Source organism: Pinus tabuliformis, chromosome 3_1, assembly GCF_031772625.1.
Source record: "Pinus tabuliformis cultivar Carrire ecotype Pingquan chromosome 3_1, CPIR1, whole genome shotgun sequence".
In the NCBI taxonomy this organism is placed as follows: domain Eukaryota; kingdom Viridiplantae; phylum Streptophyta; class Pinopsida; order Pinales; family Pinaceae; genus Pinus; species Pinus tabuliformis.
Genome location: NC_142301.1, coordinates 185,407,851 through 185,425,770, shown reverse-complemented (window position 1 = coordinate 185,425,770; position 17,920 = coordinate 185,407,851). Strand labels below are relative to the sequence as shown.

The following is a 17,920-nucleotide window of genomic DNA, read 5'->3' as shown; positions in this document are numbered from 1 at the left end:
TAAAGAATAACAAACAAATATATTTGATATGCAGATAAAAACATAAAACATAAATTAAAAACATAAAACATAAATTAATTAATGAATAAAAACATGAATGCAGAAAATGAATCTTGCAATTAAATTAGAATTCCATTACTTTCCCTTTTTCTTTATAGTGTTATTAAAATTATCAATATTTTACTAATTTTAAAAGTTAAAATATAATTGGTATAAACGCTTGTAAGCATAACGACCTCTCCTATATGCTGATTGCAAACCATTTTTCCTAATTTATCAAATATACAAGTTATAAAAAGTACTTCTACACAGGATAGAATATCGTCCTAATATTTAGATTTCTCCTTTCTTAGAGTTCTTATTTAGGATGTTCTTGGAAAAAATAATTTATCTCAGATGTTATTCTGAGAGTTGACCCAAAAAAAACCAAAAAAAAAAAAAAAAAATTAGCATGTTCAACAAATGGATCGAAAATAATATATAACGTGATCAGGCGTTGATTTCCCTGCCTTTATTTTCTTTTTCATGCCAATTTGTGTCACCATTTTACAACAGCCAAGCATGTTCTTGCTGTTACAAGAAGCATGGCTTCTCATCTGGAAATGATTTTATTTTTTTTATGTCGGGCACAATATCATAAACCTCAACTCCCTGGACATTAAGCTTACAAGCCCGCATACACAATCTATGAAAAACTTTAGAGATGAGAAACAGTGATTGATAGCTAACACTAAAAGATACGGAAAATGGTGGTAGCCCATAATGGGATAGGTTGATTAAAACAAATCTCGCAAAACTAACTTCGGGATTTAGATACAATAGATACATCTAAAGACATGGTTGATTCCTAGCTTGAAAATGCAGAAGAATCCCATCTTAAACCAGGACAGGGGTACCCTCCTGTTCTGCAGATGGAGATGCTTCCTCCTCTGCATCTTCATTTTTATCCGGCTGCTGAAAACCTTTCTTAAAAATATCATAATTGGTGCGCTCTGAAGGAATAAAAGGTCGCTCGCCTAAAATCTGGGCCAAGTCCTCCTGATGCAAAACTTCTTTCTCAAGCAGTGATTTAGCTAGCTGCTCCACACCATCTCGATGTTTTTCTATTATTTCTATTGTGCGCTTGTAAGCCTTATCTACCCATTCACGGACTTCCCTATCAATGATCTCTGATGTCTGATTACTGTATGGTTTTGTAGCCTCAAAACCATCTTCTCTCTGAGGAAAAGAGACAAGACCCACTTTCTCACTAAATCCATACACTGCAACTTGAGCATAGGTCATCTTCGTAACCTTCTCTAGGTCATTTTGAGCACCGGTTGATATTTTTCCCAGCATAACCTGTTAAAACAGCGTTTTCAGAACCACTATTTTGCAAACTGAAAAAGGTAAAAATGTGCCCGTAAAAAAGCATAGTGAACAGACAACTGACTATAATGACAGATAATACTGAATTTCCCCATTTCAGTACCAAAAAAATGCCTTACTTGCTCTGCAGCTCTCCCTCCAAGAGTCATGCATGTCATATCAAACAGTTGTTCTTTTGTCATAAGTAAGCTTTCATTCGGTACATACTGTGCAAACCCTAAAGCCGCAGTGCCACGAGGAACAATTGTAACCTTCAAAAGGGGCTCCGCATGCTCTAGGAACCAACCAGCCACTGCGTGTCCAGATTCATGGTATGCAACAGTTCTCCTTTCTTCCTTGCTAATAACCTAGGAAAGAAAGCTGAACCGTTAGAGTAGGATAGAAGAAAAGCAGACAAATTTCATCAACAATTATTCCAACACAATAAATTCCACTATAAAGGGTTTACAGGTCCTATTTATGAAAAAGTCAACATGCATAATGGATAAACCAAGAATCACATTTAAGGTAAAGCAACTAATTTTCTGAAAAGTTCAGTAATTCGATGCAATACAAAATGTTACAATAACAAAACAAAACTCTGAAGAAAAAGAGAACAAAAATAATGGCATAAGATAACGTCTTGACCTACCTTTATATGCCTCAAAAAGGAGGGGAGAATACACTGCAGAGAGGAAGAATGAAACCTCCCAAATAAATGATTTCCACCTTCAGCAAGTACTCACCAATTTTCATATGCTTCACCTCAATTTTCTCTTCCATTATTGTTATACTAAGACATTGATGGATTGCAGGATCGGGACTAGAAGATCTTTTTTATGCTACTCTTCCATCAATGTTATAGTAAGTCATTGATTGATTACAGGGTCTGAACTCTAATATCTTTCTCTGAATTTGGTAGGGGACAGAGGGAAAACAGTCCTATTTGTACCTCTCTCTGTCATCTGTTTTGAGATTGAAATGCTTGTTGCATAAGTCATGAACCAATTTCATTAGGCGTTGATATATAGGAAAAATGGATAAAGATTGATGGAGGGAGATCCTTGTAAGGATCTACTTTTGATGTATACTACCAAAAGCCCAGGTCTATGCCTAGTAAAACTCCACATAACAAAGGACAAATTGATATGAAATAAGGTGAGGACTACCAAACTGTTCCAGTCTAGAGATGGTGGGAATTTTAATTGGAAGGGTCTACGTCTCTCTCTCTCTCTCTCCATTCAAGAAAAAACTCCTACAACCCTATATATCCCTCGGACCTATCATGCTTTTACTTTCACCATCATATTTTCTGCTTTTGTTTTCCTAATACAATAGTCAATGGGAGATTCTATTATTACATTGTTCTTGCCACATGGCTCATTTAGATTAACCATCAAGTATTTTGCTGGAACGATGTGAGAGCTCCATTAAAAACACAGCTGTTGTTTACAACAAACTGATTTGATGATGAATGAGTATCTCACGAATCCTAACTGTTGTTTAATTTTGATACGTAATATTGAACTCAACCTCTTCGTCTCACAATGTTACTTAATATTGAAGGCAACCTCTTAGTTTCTCATTATGACATAATAATGAAGTCAACCTTTTAGTTTATCAACGTAGCATAATTTTGAAATCAACCTCTTAGTTTCTCAATATGACATAATATTGAAGTCAACCTCTTAAAGTTGCAGTTTGACAGATAGTTGAAGTCAACCATATTGTCACAATGTTATATTGCAATCAACCTCATAATGTTGCATTGTAAAATAATCTTGAAGTTAACCATAATGTCACAGTGTTACATAAAATTTAAGTGAAACACTTAATGTTGCATGTGACGTAATCTTAGTAATTTTTTATGGTCCATGAATAACTAATAGAGGAGCTGTTAGAACAGGGTCCATGAATAACTAATTAAAAGAAGATTCTAGAGGGCTAAAGCATCAATGCATGTATGGTGGGAGGGTGTGATGGGAAAGGTTGTGACTCTAATCTAACATGCAAATAGAGAATCGAGGAAATAATGGAACTAGTGAAGGATCTAAAAAAGATTTAGACAAGAAACACAATCAACTCCACAAATGCATTTCCTAAGGATATCATTTAACCTCAAATGTAACGAAGCCACTCATTTTGTTAGCATTGTGTTGGTTAGACTAGAGTTGCATTTCTAACACACTATACTTTTCATATATACGAAGATTCATAATCCAATTTACTTAAAAATAATGAAATTGCTCCGTCTCTTACCACAAGGAAATGTTGGTTTGTCATTAACATTATGCCACCATATAAATCTAATCATTGAAAAATTACAGCATTGTATTAATCTAATCATCACGTTATTAATTATTTGGATTTGAAGGTAGGCGTAACCATGATGAAGATTTTAAAGGTCTGCATGGGATGGGCCCTGGTCATGGACATGCCTATGCAAACGTTAGAGAAACTACTAAGAAGTCCAAGGTAAGCATGAATTCCAAATCACATCTATTTATCCACTATCAATTTTATTTCATAACGTTTGTTATATTTAATTCATGATTAGGGGACTATAGCTTAATTTTTCGACATACAATTATTTTTCCATACCTATATATTACATTAATGGCTTCACTAAATGTTAGCAGGCATAGTCTGCTTCTCATGTTTCAACACAGATACAACAACTAAATACAGTGAAACGAAACTCAGTTTCTTATTCAAAGTAAATAGCATAAGCTATTTTGCAAAGTACATAGCAATAGTCTTTGTGCACACATGTTGAAGTTGATTTAATTGTTCTACTTCATTGGCTTCCTTTTCACACTTGATAAGGTTAGTCGGAGTTGGTTGAAGCTTTCTTGTGGTGCACCTTATTACAGCAAAATCTAACACCCTAGTGCAAAGCCTCACTAGATGACAGATAAAGTGCAACAATTGGACAATGGGAACGTCACCACTGTCACCTCCTCAACAACTCGCCTCATTTTAGTGATGGACACAATCCAACTCAAGAGAGGCTTCCCTGGTAGATTTTAGGGACAGTGGTGCCCCTGAAGGGTTTTACAATGATTTCCATCCAAAGATAACAATAGGAAGTCAGGTTTTAGGATAGACAAGAGTGTAACTTCCAAATTTGTGCTCAATGGTTACTATGGCTCAGTCTAGAGGTTTAAGTTGACCAATAGAGGCTCAAATAGGCTTCTCGAACACCCCAAACAAGAAATTACAACAAAATATCATAAACTAGCTAGATAATCACCAATATAGCACAGCTTATGATAGCAGCAAATTTAGCCTTGAAAACTAGCATAATAAAGTTCAAAAAAAGACTGAATTTATGAGTTAACAAAAGAATAAATTACAGCAAATCTCCACAAATAAAATTGCATGTAACAGCAATTAAACCCTAGATGTCAGCCCTAATTAGTGGCTGGAAATTATACATGAAATGTAAATTTTACTTATTTAATATCCTTAAAACAATTCCTAACCTAAGTTACCAGGATATGGATACGGATTTGGCTCCGGATCCGGATTCGGATACGGATCCGCTAGTTTTTTGAAAAGCCAGGATCCGGATACGGCAAGTACAAACAATATAAAATATTTTATAATTTTTAAAAATTAAATTTATATAAAAATAAAATAAAAACATATATTAATTTTTAAATATATAATTTTTATATAGAGTACTTATAAAAATAAATATTAGATATATTAGATAAATAGTATCAGAATTAACATATTATTTATAGATATTAATTAAATTTGTATAAAATAAAAAAATTATAATTTCCGTTTAAAATTTTGAATATAAAACTTCTATATAATATTTTTAAAATAATTATTAATTTCAGATGGAAAAAATAATTATTAATTTAATATATTAAAATTAATGTATCATAATATTGAAACATTTGTCATTAATTACTAGTTATTATATTTAAATTAAATAAACTTACTTTATGAAACTTTTAAAATAAACCTATAATTTAATAGTTATTATATTTAAATTAAATGAAGTTACTTTATAGAACTTCATCAAACTTTTAAAATAAACATACATATAATTTAATTAGAATATCCCAACATCCGTATCTTATAATCTTGAAATAAAGTTTATACAATGGTTAACCATAGGTTTATAATCTTGAAATTAATGAACTCCCTTGTTAATTATTCCCCGACTGATTTTTCCAATATAGCGTTATTCATCAGCTGACATTTTCTTTCTGGAATTCTGTGCTGAGATATAATTTGAAAATATGTGCTGACGTCAAACCATATTACACACAGATTAATGAACTCCCGCACGGCTGATTTTTCCAATATCGGGTTATTCATCCATTGATATTTTCTTTCTAGATTCTGCGCTGAGATATAATTTGGAAATATGTGCTGATGTCAAACCATATTATAGACAGACAAATGTTGGGCGGGGCGGATCTTCGTGGATCCGGATCCGAATCCGTCTCTGATCCGGGGATCCGCGGATCCAGCCGCTGGGCCTGAAGGATCCGGTAACATAGTTCCTAACCCTAGGTCACTCACATTTAGTTCAATAAATGCTGAAAAAAATATTTTGATGTAATGAATCCTAGTTTACCCTAAAACAAAAACAAAGCAAAACAAAAATTACGATAAAATATGAGTGCCACAAGAAAAATGACTACTGCCTTCTCAATCTAAAGCTAATAGAGTCTAGGAACAAACTATTCTAGGGTTTCCTTAGAGTAAGAACAAAATTTAAACAAACCAGAGCAAGTAAAACTACTTACCCTGGGGTTCAAGATCAAGGTTCTCAATTTTCAAGATGAGCTAAGGGAAGGAGCTAACATGCTACTTAAATTCTTGGAAGAAAGGTTAGTTTAATAAGAATCGTGAAACATATTCCATCCAAACTAGCTTGATAGATGATCTGATAATCACCCTATGAGTGATCTCAGTTAAGAATTATTAAATAGAGGTATTACAGACTCATGTGTCGGTGTGCGTGTCTAGGTTATTTAAGCAACGGATCGATCAGATTGCAAATACATAGACACTTGAAATGGAAGACAGCAGAGAAATACAATAAGCAAATATAAGAACACAAGAAATTAATAAGGAGTTCACCCTATCCTCTAGGGCTACATCTCTGGTCCAGCTTTCAATGGTGGCCTTCTTTTATTGTGTCTTAAAGCAAAGAATTACAAAGAAGGAGCTCAATAAGAGTCTCCTGTCACAAGATAGCTTGGCAAGGTGGTTCTTGGATTTCCCAAGCCACTAGAGTACACAGACTCTTGGCCTTACCAGCTTTCTGACCTCTCGGGTCTACAATGGAAGGAGCCCAAATACAATAAGCAAATATAAGAACACAAGAAATTAATAAGGAGTTCACCCTATCCTCTAGGGCTACATCTCTGGTCCAGCTTTCAATGGTGGCCTTCTTTTATTGTGTCTTAAAGCAAAGAATTACAAAGAAGGAGCTCAATATGAGTCTCCTGTCACAAGATAGCTTGGCAGGGTGGTTCTTGGATTTCCCAAGCCACTAGAGTACACAGACTCTTGGCCTTACCAGCTTTCTGACCTCTCGGGTCTACAATGGAAGGAGCCCAATGTGGTGCTCGGTCCTGACAGATCCCCTTCAGGGATGGCTCGAATTCCTCAAGCCCTCTGGTGCTCGATGCTGCCTTTGGTCAGCTCGGCCCTCTGTCTTCTCACTGCTTTTTTTTGCTCTCTCTGTCTGCTTTCTCTGTTCTTCCGTGTGTGTGTGGGTGTGTTTCCCTTTTGCTGGTCTGTGCATGGCTTTAAAGCCACTCGAGCTCATGGTTGTTCGATTCCTCTTCCAACTCCGTTGGATCACTTGCTACAGCTTCGCTTGGAGTTCCCTGTCTCAGCGTCATCATCAGACTCACAGGGAGCGGCCACTTGTCCTCCTACGAACTGCGCCAGCTTGCTTCATTGGTTCGTTTCTTCAATTACGTTATGGAATGAGTCATCCACCACCTTGGTAGTCAATTCAGACTTCAAATTCTTTCATATCGCGGCTTAATTCCCCTGTCAATTCCGTCTTCTCCATCGAGCATGATCTCAGCCGTTAGATCTGAAGCCCCCAGATCCCACGCCATTCGCTAGTTTCATGCGGTTGACTTGTTCGACCATTAGTGCGCGATGAGCGGCGGTTTTCTCTCTCATCCACTTGCCACGCGTCGAGCGCTGAGTGGAATCGCTCCGTTTTTGCCAAAACCGCTTACCGCCCAAGGGTGCCCCCGATCAATATCGTCGGTTTGGAGCAGGTCCCACCTTTGCCTTTAGCCTTTCTCCCCACGGTCTTCCCGGCTCTCATATGACCGAGCGCTCGGGGCCTCTCCATTTCGAGGGTTTTCGCCCAGCGATCTGGGCTTCCCAGGGGCTAATTTCGCCTCCTGCAAAGTCTCCATGAGCCTCGGTCAGCGCGCTTTGACCGAGGTCCTCGTTCCACGTTGGCTGCCAACTGCCACTGTTTTAGAGGTGTTTTTGATCACTGCTCTTAATTCTTTGAAGTCTGTCCTGACTTGGTACAGCCATGGTTTTGTTGATCATTCTTTATGGATCCAATTCGGATCAATAGATGCATCATCCATCCAATAAAACATGAAACCAGGATAAAACAAGTAAACCTACATACTTCACCATGCATTCATCCAAGATTCACCATAACTATCCATGAAAAGAGACCAATCCACATCACAAAGGTCTCTACGAGAAGTCACTCACAACTAGTGCTCCATGGTGAAGTAGAGAAAAGATAGCTAAAACAAGATATGAGAAACCTCCAAGTGTGACAATGATCCATATGAGTATGTCGCTCCCCTATTTATACTATGGCAACCAAGTGATTTTACTCAAGTTAGGGTAAAATCCCTCGAAAACACAAAATTCATGATAAAAGGTGGATAGGTCATCAAGCTAAACCCCAAAATTGGCTCCTCAATGATAAAACATGAAAATCATTCTCAAATTAACCCACACGTGTGAGTAAAAGCGCCTCCAAGGGTGACGCCATTTCCAAATAGGCTTAAAAATAACCCAAAATTCAATGTCCAACATTGAAAAGGTGCATCTCCTCATCAAAAAGATAGCCCAAAAGTTATCTTCAATCATCCAAAGGTTCCCTCTCAAACCCCAACGTCACCTCCACAAACCTACAACATCATCTTTACAAATCTTTACTCGAGCCTCAAGCTTTACAAATCTTGTTCTAAAATCAAGCCTCAAGCTTTATAAATCTTCTTCTGAACTCGCAGACTACTTGATGAAGCTAGGTTGTCTTTGATCTTCAAGATCACCTGATGGTGCAGGGAGAGAGCATACACGAACAAAGCTTTTACAAGCTCTAATATACTTGTAGGATGTTGGTGTGGTTCTGATCTACTATATCGCTCAAAGTAGGGCAGAAAGAGATCATAATACAGAACATAGAAAATACAAACTCTCGACTCTTAATGCAGACTCTCCAATATCCACTCTCAAATGATCAAATAAAAGGGATCGGTGTTTATTTATAAGATCTCAATCAGTTTCCCAAGATACCTTTATTGGCATTTATAAGTCAAAAAGCATATGATTTCAAAACATGCAAGACATTTGCATGCAAGGCTGCGAGGGAGTGCCCCTCGCCCTCCCCCTGCACACTCGCTCGCAAGGCGCACTCTGAACGAAAGCGCTTAGGGAGTAGCCCAAGGAGCGCGCCCCCGCCATAAAAAACTCACTCCCTCCCTAGTGCTTTCACACGTGGTTAAGATTCTCGACCCCAACAATGTTGGCAAGCAATGGTAATGTTAAATTCTTGAAGTAAAAGGATGAAAATGAAAGATAAACGTGACATTTCCTTTATCTTTCATTTTCATCCTCTTACTTAAATTTTTAACATTACCATGAAATGACTCGAGATGTTTGAGAGGGGTTTTGACCTCACGGGATTTCATATGGAGAAACTAGATTTTTAGATATCACTCAAAATCCAGTAGACTTAATGGTTTTCAGGATTTCAAGAGGGTATGAGATTGGCATTTGATCAAGAGCATAAAGCCCTTTAAGTGCCTTGATGTTGGTGTCATTGATTGTTGAACTTCGTTGATGTTGGTGGTATTGCTTTTTGAACTCCTCTACCATGGCCTTAACTAAAATGTACCCTTCACTCAAAGGAAAATAATTGGTTTGGCATGCTAAGCTTTTTCTACCATATTATAAGGTTGAGGAGATGAACCCTTCACTCAAACCAAAATCATTGATTAGTCATGTTAAACTTATTCAATTTCTAGCATATTATAAGGTCAAGAAATCCAATGGACTTTGAGCTAGATGATGTTTATGTAGCTCTTGTTGATGATCCCATTTCTAGTAGTGTTGAATAAATGATGAGTTTCATGAGTGATCATGTTAATCGGTGATTTGTAGTTTTGATGTCTAGTTTTGTTGCTACTACTACTGCTACTGAGGTTAAAGAGGAGTCTGAGGAGTCCCTAAACTCTAAGCCAGATGATGTTTATGTAGCTCATGTTGATAATCCCATGTAGTGGGATCCCATGTTGATGATCCCAAGTCTACTAGATGATTGATGTTATATGGTTTAATCCATGTTTTTATGCTTTTATAACTAATTCATCATTCTACATGCTTTTGTTGACATATATGCATCAAAATATATAAAAATATATATTAGATAAAATTCGCTCATGATTCGCTCCCGACCCAGAGGCTTTTGATAAAAGTCACTCCCCGCTCCCACTTCCGCTTCCCTCCCGCTTCAAAGCAGCCTTGTTTGCATGTGATCTGACAAATAGACTTAGTGCCAAGATTTGGGGCATGTGGGGGCAACTACATGTTATCTCCTCCCTTAAAGGTCTTTCAATATATGGGGACCTGAATCTTGGCAAAATTTTACAGACTAACTAATAGGCCTTTTGTGAGATGCCACTTTATAGATTCTTTACACTATGGAGTGATAAGCCACCCACAAATATTTCCATTGAATATATAGTTGATAGGCCTTCCAAAATATTAAAAGTAAAAGAGGAGATTTTTGGATATCAAGGCCCACAATGCTTTTGGTCTCAAAACTCCATTCGATTATCAAGGTTATGCAATTCTTCCTCGATTCAAAGATATGGTAAGTTGATTCCAATAAAATTATGGGATGGCCTTCTTTCATAGAAGGTTCAACTGGCAACCACAGTCTATTAGACAATCAATTTCATATGGCTTTGTTTCAGGAGGAAAAAACCAATGTTGCAAAAGTCGGACTCGAGAATAAATCGTAAGGGTCCGAAAATTGAAAAAGTTTTAAAAGTTGAGAGAAAATCGAAAAAAAGGGGCAAAAACTAAAAAGGTTGAAAAACTTGCGATTTGGGGGCTTTATCAGGTTTAATCCATATTTTGGTAACATTGGAAAAAGCATTACCATAATATAAAATTTGGTACATCCAAAAGCAAATAGTACAGGTTTTAGTTGTGGCCTCTCCAATGGACCAGAAATATCTTGATCATACTTTTTCGCAAAATCGAATGAATCTTCTAATTCTTTTTCATTTTTTTATCAAAGGTTTTCCCTCTATACACTTCTGGAGTTTGAAGTGCTTCTCCATGTTAAGAAATCTAGGGGGCAACAAGTGTAGGTGATTTCTCCTTCTTTGATAACTGCTTGTGATGTATTTTTACTTTACTTGATTAACTTCTTCTTTGCCTTATTATTATTAGTGTTCTCTATCATCAAACAGCTACCAAAACATAAAGAACAATGAGACAATAGGACACAAGATATGTGCGATTAGCCAGGGCCAAAACCTCTCCAACTGAGAGGAAAATCCACCAGAATCCTTCTCTTCTTATAGAACTTCAATTGACGAATTCCAATACCTATGACCCTTGACCAAGACCCTCCAGAGTGCAAGACCAAGTCATCCTTCCTTCTTGATGAGCTTTCCTTACACAGCTTCCAGCAACAAACTTCGACCTTCCAGCAACTTCAACCCTAGCAACAATTTCTGCAACTTTGACCTAGCAGCTTCAGCAACTTTAGGCTAGCAACTTCAGCAGCTTTGGCGTTGATGCAGCTTCAGCAGCTTCGACATAGCAGCTTCATGGCTTCAATCTAGAGGCAGCTTCGACCTTGCAGCGCAATGTTGCACGAAGCGGGAGCGAAGCGGAAGCGTTTTTTGGAAGCGGGGACACCGAAGCGTCATTTTCCAAAAATCTAGGAAGCGAAGCGTCCGCGGAAGCGTCTGCTATATATATATATATATTTTATATATTTTTTTGCATTTATACTCAAAACAAACATCCCAAATACCAAATTAATTGTAGAAGACATGAAAACATGCATATTTTTGCATAAATCAAGATAGATATAACATCCATTGTACATTAATGATCTAGAATCTAGATTCTTCTCCTCTTGTCTAGCCTTTGCCTCTACCTCGATTGTCTAGGGATATTAGTCAACATTGCCCAATTTTGATCAAACTACCTAATTCAAGACTTAAAATATGGTAGAAAAAGCTTAACATGTTTGATCGATGATTTTGACTTGATTGAAAGGTAATTTTTTGCTAAGGGCGTGCCGCGTGACAAAGGAGTTCAACAATTAACACCACCAACACCAGGGTACATATAGGGCTTGGTGCTCTTGATTAAATGCTAATCGCATACCTTCATACTTGATATAATCTAATGAAATGCCACAATCCCATTGATCCTGAATACCTGAAAACTGCTAAGTCTGCTGAATTTTGAATAGGATATGAAATTCTATTTTCTCCATATGAAGTCCAATGAGGCTGGAACCACTCTCAAACATTCTGAGTCATTTCATGGTAATGTTAAAAATTTAAGTAAAAGGATGAAAATGAAAAATAAAGGAAAATGTCACTTTTACTTTAAGAATTTAACATTACCATGAGGGAGCATCTGCTATATTTATATTTTTTTTTGCTTTCATTTGTCACCCTAACCCAAGGTGGACCCACCCCCAACAAGCAAACTCACCTAAAATTTAAAAAAAAATTGAAAAAAAAAACGATTTTCTAAATGCTTTTCCGGAAGCTTTTCTGGAAGCGTACGGAAGCGTCTGGGAAGCGCCTGGGAAGCGTCTGGGAAGCTTCTGGGAAGCGCCAGTGCTTCCAAATTTCCAGGAAGCATCTAAAAATTTCGGAAGCGCGCTTCCGGCCAAGCTTCCTAGGCGCTTCCGTACGGGACGCGCTTCGGGGCTTGGAACCGGGGGGGGGAGCGCTTCGTGCAACACTGTTGCAACGTCACAGCGTCGACCTTGCAGCTTCACAACTTCGACCTTGTAGCTTCACAACTTCGACCTTGCAGCTTCAGAATTTTGTCTAGCCCAGAAACTGTAAAAACCCTAACAAAAGAGGGAGAGAGAGAGAGAGGCCCTAAAACTTCGATCTTGATCTTCTTCTTCTTTTTTGTCCTTTTCCAGCTTCTACCTTGAGGAGATCGAACTTCCTTGAGTGAGTGTGGAAATGAGGTCAAATTACTTCTTATTTATAGGCTTGTGAGGGGTATGAATTGCTATCTTGAGGCCGACTTGTCCCTTCATGTAGGCCGACTTGATCTTTGTGCCATGACAAGGTCTTGGAGGGTCTTTTGACTCTATTTTGACACAATAAAATTTTCTTTACAATATGTAACATGCCCAAATGGGCCTTCAATACATGACAATGACTTAAATGACTTTATCGCAAACCTAGAAGCACTCAATGGGTGCTTAACCGAACCTTTTCTTTAAATACATAAAATCACAATTGCATATGCTATTATGAAGACCGAACCTAGTTACATATTTCAACACTCCCTCTTAACTAGGGAGGTATTCATAATCCATACAAGGTACTTGGACATTCCCAATCTAAAGAATTCTCATAAGAAGAGTCAGATTGGTAACCTATATGTATAGCATCATAATCCAGCATTGTCACATAGCAAGGCCTTGACTAACAACTCTATCTCTCCACAAGATCAGAGCACAATGTTGGCGAGACCAATGATTTATACACACCCTCATCACTGTCTCTCTCGAAACATACCCCACCTGGGTTCTCTTCGAGTATGTTCCACCAAGATTATTCTTATCTTAGATTCCCAGTCCTCAAAGAATACCGGTCCTCTATGACTACTCTTATCTTGGATGCCCAACCACATCCTCAAAGAGTATCTTCATATCTTTCCCATGGAGATATCCTTGTCAAACCTTCTAGTCCTTGGATGTTGATTTCCTTCTTCATAGTTGCATTTTTCATGATCTCTTCCTTTCTTTATTCACACATTTCCTCCAAATAACTTCCAATTATAGTTCCTTTGACTTTGTCAACCACCTCATATTTCATATGACATATTATGTTGATTTCATCTAGTCAATGTGTGAACCATGCCTTCCTGCATCCTTTCACAGGAGGAGATCCTTTCTTTTGATCATGCTCTTGAGGTAGATCACTTATTCATGATATCTACAACCATATGACATGACTCTGTTTTATCAAGTACAAGCATACATACCTCATCTCTTTCTTTTGGTCATGTAGACTTCTTTCAACAGCTTCCTTAATTGAAAGAACTTCAATCCCTTGACTTGCTTCACTTCTTTTGACATCATACCATCATCCCATGAATCCCATATAAGTTGGAATTCCTGGCGAGACGCTTCTTCCAGAAGGTGAACCTTCCAATGAATATTCCAACAGAGGATCTTGATCATCCTCATCCTGCAAATTCTCCTTTTGAATGATGTATAATGAGCTTTATACTAGATGACTTTCCTTTTCCCATAAGTACTACTTATGCTTCTAATGAGGTTACCAAGAACTACATCCTTCTATAGGTGACAACCATAGACTTTTATTTCAGCTATCTTTCATGCTTCTTTATGATGTCATGAGCTCTTGCTTTCAATCGTATGCTTCTATGATGCCATCTCCTATCATGATGCATCCTATCATGCTTCTAATGATTCATGCCATGATAGTTATACTTTACAACAGAAAACTTGAAACAGATACTTGAAAAGAACTAGGTGAGGAAGACTATCTCAATCATAATAGAGATCTTTTACTTCCTCCTTGGATTTCTTCTTTTCAGCTTCTTCCACTTCTTCAGTGATATGGGCTTCTTCCCTTCCTCTTTTGTTGTTGTCCTTCATGACCTTTGGACAATCTCTCTTGTAGTGCCCATATTCATGACAGCCATAACATTGAACATTCGGCATGTTCTTCTTCTTTTTCTGAGGGCCAAGCTTCCCAAACTTCCATTTTCTTCTAGCTATGGCAACAAATGCTTGAGCTTGCTCACTTGATCCTACATCGATTTTGCACAATGACCATAGTTCATTGAATGGAGTAGATTCCTTCTTCCCATAGATGCTTGATGTGAAGTTGCCCCGTTCTTCTAGTAGTGCATTGGGAATTATGGTAATCCTTTCCTTGTTAGACATTATTTCTCCCAACTCTTGGAGTTGGTCTCTTATTTCTGACACCCTCATAAAGTATGAGTCTATTCCTTCTTTTGATATCTTCATCTTGTAGAGCTTGAGCTTCTTCTTTTGGTGGTTTGACAATTAAACCCTTAACATGACCAACGACTTCATTTTCTATGAGGATCAAATCTATCATCTTCTTCCATGCAAGAATGTTTGAAAACCCAACCAATTTGTTGCTCTCCTTGCAATATGAAGTCATTTTGAAATATTCAACTATAGATATAAAAATACTTGCTCGTCAAGTGAAGATACTCCTACATGATGAACTCCTCAACTTGATGCCTTCTTGATTTTGATGATGATGTAGATAATAGAAGATGTCTTCTTGGTGAAGATGTCTTTCTTCAAAAGTGATCCTTGGCTCAAAGGGAGATCACATTGATTCCTTGATGACGATGACAATGCTTTTCCCCGCTTTTCTTCCTTCAAGACAATGTTAGTTAAACTTGTTTCACAACCTCAAATTTCAACCCTTCTTCGGAATTTTGGCTTGATGTAGCAGTTTTGCAATTTCGGCCTTTTCTGCAATAAACCTAGTTCACATGTGTGGCTAGAAAATGGACAAACTTTCCTCCTTTCTACTTTTCTTGACTTGACTTATTTTTCTTGTTATTTCGGCTTGCAAAGGAGACCTTTCTTAGCACAAAACTTGATCCTTGATGGTCGTTGCAATTCGATACTTGTTGCAACAGAAGGATGTCTTAATACTTTGCACATGTGGAGAATATAGCCCAGAAAAACAAACCCAAAAGTGCTTTGCTCTTCCTTCCTTGAGATAATGATTGTAGAATGTGTGAGATTCCCAATGGCGCTTCAAGTGTGCAACCCTTCTTTGGATGAGCTAGGGTTTTGAGGTCTTATTTGATGCTCTTAATTATTCCCTTTCAATATGATAAGAGAGTCCTTCTTGATGATTGATGCTCTTGATGTTTCCAAGATTATCTCTTTATACTTTGGCCCTAGAGTATCCTTCTTCGTGTTGCCCTTCCTTGATGAAGTCACCTTAGCTCTGAGTCCATGTTGAGAAATCTAGGGGGCAACAAGTGTAGGTGATTTCTATTTCTTTGATAATTGTTTGTGATGTATTTTTACTTTACTTAATTAACTTCTTCTTTCCTTTATTATTATTAGTGTTCTCTATCATCAAACAGCTACCAAATCATAAAGAACAATGAGACAATAGGACACAAGATATAGGGATTCCAAGGCTTCTTAAGACCTTCGCTTGAGTTCCTCCTCCTTCTAGGGCTTGAGGACGACCCAATGAGCCTTCCTTCAACCTTCTTTCAGCACTTTCTCCAAGTTCGATCTTACAGCAGCAAGACCCTAACCTAGTAACAAAAACCCTAGTTTCCTTCCTTCGCACGTGTGATGAGAGAGAAATAACCCAATCACTTGATCTTCATCCTTCTTCCTCCTTCGCTAGCATTTTTCTTCTTCCCTTCGCTTTCTTGATGAGAGAATGAATTGTGTCAATAGGAGATCGAATTCCCTCCTATATATAGGCTTGCAAGGTGGACGAAGTACCCCAACTTAGACCGACTTCTTAGCTGGCAAGCCGACTTCTTCGCTGGCAGGTCAACTTGGTCTTGGAGGTTATTTTAACACTTTTAAATACAAAAACAAATCTTTTTACAAGTTACAATGTGTCTGATGGGGTCTTCATTATATGACAATGACTCTTTTGACTTCTTGACCTAGGACAAACCCTAGAAGCACTCAATGGGTGCTTGACCTCTAACACAAAAGACCTTGAGCATGAAACCCATGCTTTAAAACAACAACAATAATTTTTCTTTCATTTTACAATATACAAGAATCAAAAATACATTTCATATTTATGAAGATCGAAACTAGTTACACGTTTTTCAACACTCCCTCTTAACTAGGGAGGTAAAAATAAATGGTACATGGACATTCTCAATCTAAAGATATCTCATACGAAGAGTCGTATTGGTAAGTCATTTGTTTAGCATCATACCATACAACATTGTCACATATCAAGGCCTTGACTAATAGCTCTATCTCTCCACAAGATCATAGCACAATGTTGGCAAGCCCCAAGACCAATGACTAATAGACACCATCATCATTGTCTCTCAAGGAACATACCCCACCTGGGTGTTCACAAGGTATGTTCTTCCAAGACTATTCTTATCTTGCATTCTCAATCCTCAAAGTGTCGAGAAATCTAGGGCATCGAGATTAAGTGATTTCTCGTCTATTGATAAATGCTTGTGAATGCTTTTTACTTCTTAGATTAGGATCTTCTTTTACTTATGTCAATATATTGTTATTCTTCATCAAACAGACACCAAAAAATAAACCATAAAGAGACGAGACACAGAATATAGTTTATTAGCCAGGGCCAAAACCTCTCCCACTTGAGAGGAAAACCCGAACAAATTCTTTTTCTTATAGAGACTTCAATTGATGAATACCAGGACCAAGACCCTTGACCTATTTGCCACTCCAAGACCAAGACACAAAGCTTCCTTGATGAGATCCTTAGTCAAAAATAGTCAACCTTCTGCTCCTTCCTCCTCAGTTATTCATCAACTTCGGCTTCCTTCTGCTTCAGACTTTCGCTTTATTTCGACCTCCTTGAATTAGGTATGCAATCTTTGACCCTAATTCAGAAACCCTAGATTCTCCTTCTAGAAAAATGTCCTTGATACCTTCGCTTAGGATAGGGTCTCCTTCTAGCTTGTCTCGGCTTCTCCTTTGACTTGCCCCTCTTCCAATTCGACTACCCAAGAGGACTGCAATTCCTCTCGGCTTCTTCTGCAGCAAATGACCTCTTTCTTCTTCGCACGTGTGACCCAAAACAGACCCAAAAACACTCCTAAAGACTTTGCTCTTCCTTTGCTTTACTTCACTGGCTATAGGACTATCTTCCTTGACTTTTTCGCACTTCTTGTTTCAAACTTGATGATGGCTGAAATTCTTGCTCTGAAATGAGGCCGAGCTGGCCTATTTATAGTTGTTTGCCAATCAATTACGCTGACTTAGGAGGTGTCTTTGCTTGGTCTTGGAGGGCCTTCTTATAATTTTAATGACATACAAAAATGTAAC

General features: G+C 37.7%; 1 protein-coding gene across 1 annotated transcript in view; it reads right to left on the bottom strand.

The window, feature by feature from the left end:
* Window positions 1-474: 474 nt before the first annotated feature.
* LOC149186417 (ATP-dependent zinc metalloprotease FTSH 8, mitochondrial-like) overlaps window positions 475-17,920 on the bottom strand; it is a 205,063-nt gene continuing 187,617 nt past the window's right edge. The window contains exons 7-8 of the mRNA XM_089411000.1: window positions 1,488-1,715; window positions 475-1,341 (exon numbers count right to left, since the gene is read on the bottom strand). Of these exons, the coding sequence (XP_089267126.1) occupies window positions 877-1,341; window positions 1,488-1,715 (693 nt within the window). The 3' untranslated portion in view covers window positions 475-876. The remainder of the gene's footprint in view (window positions 1,342-1,487; window positions 1,716-17,920) is intronic.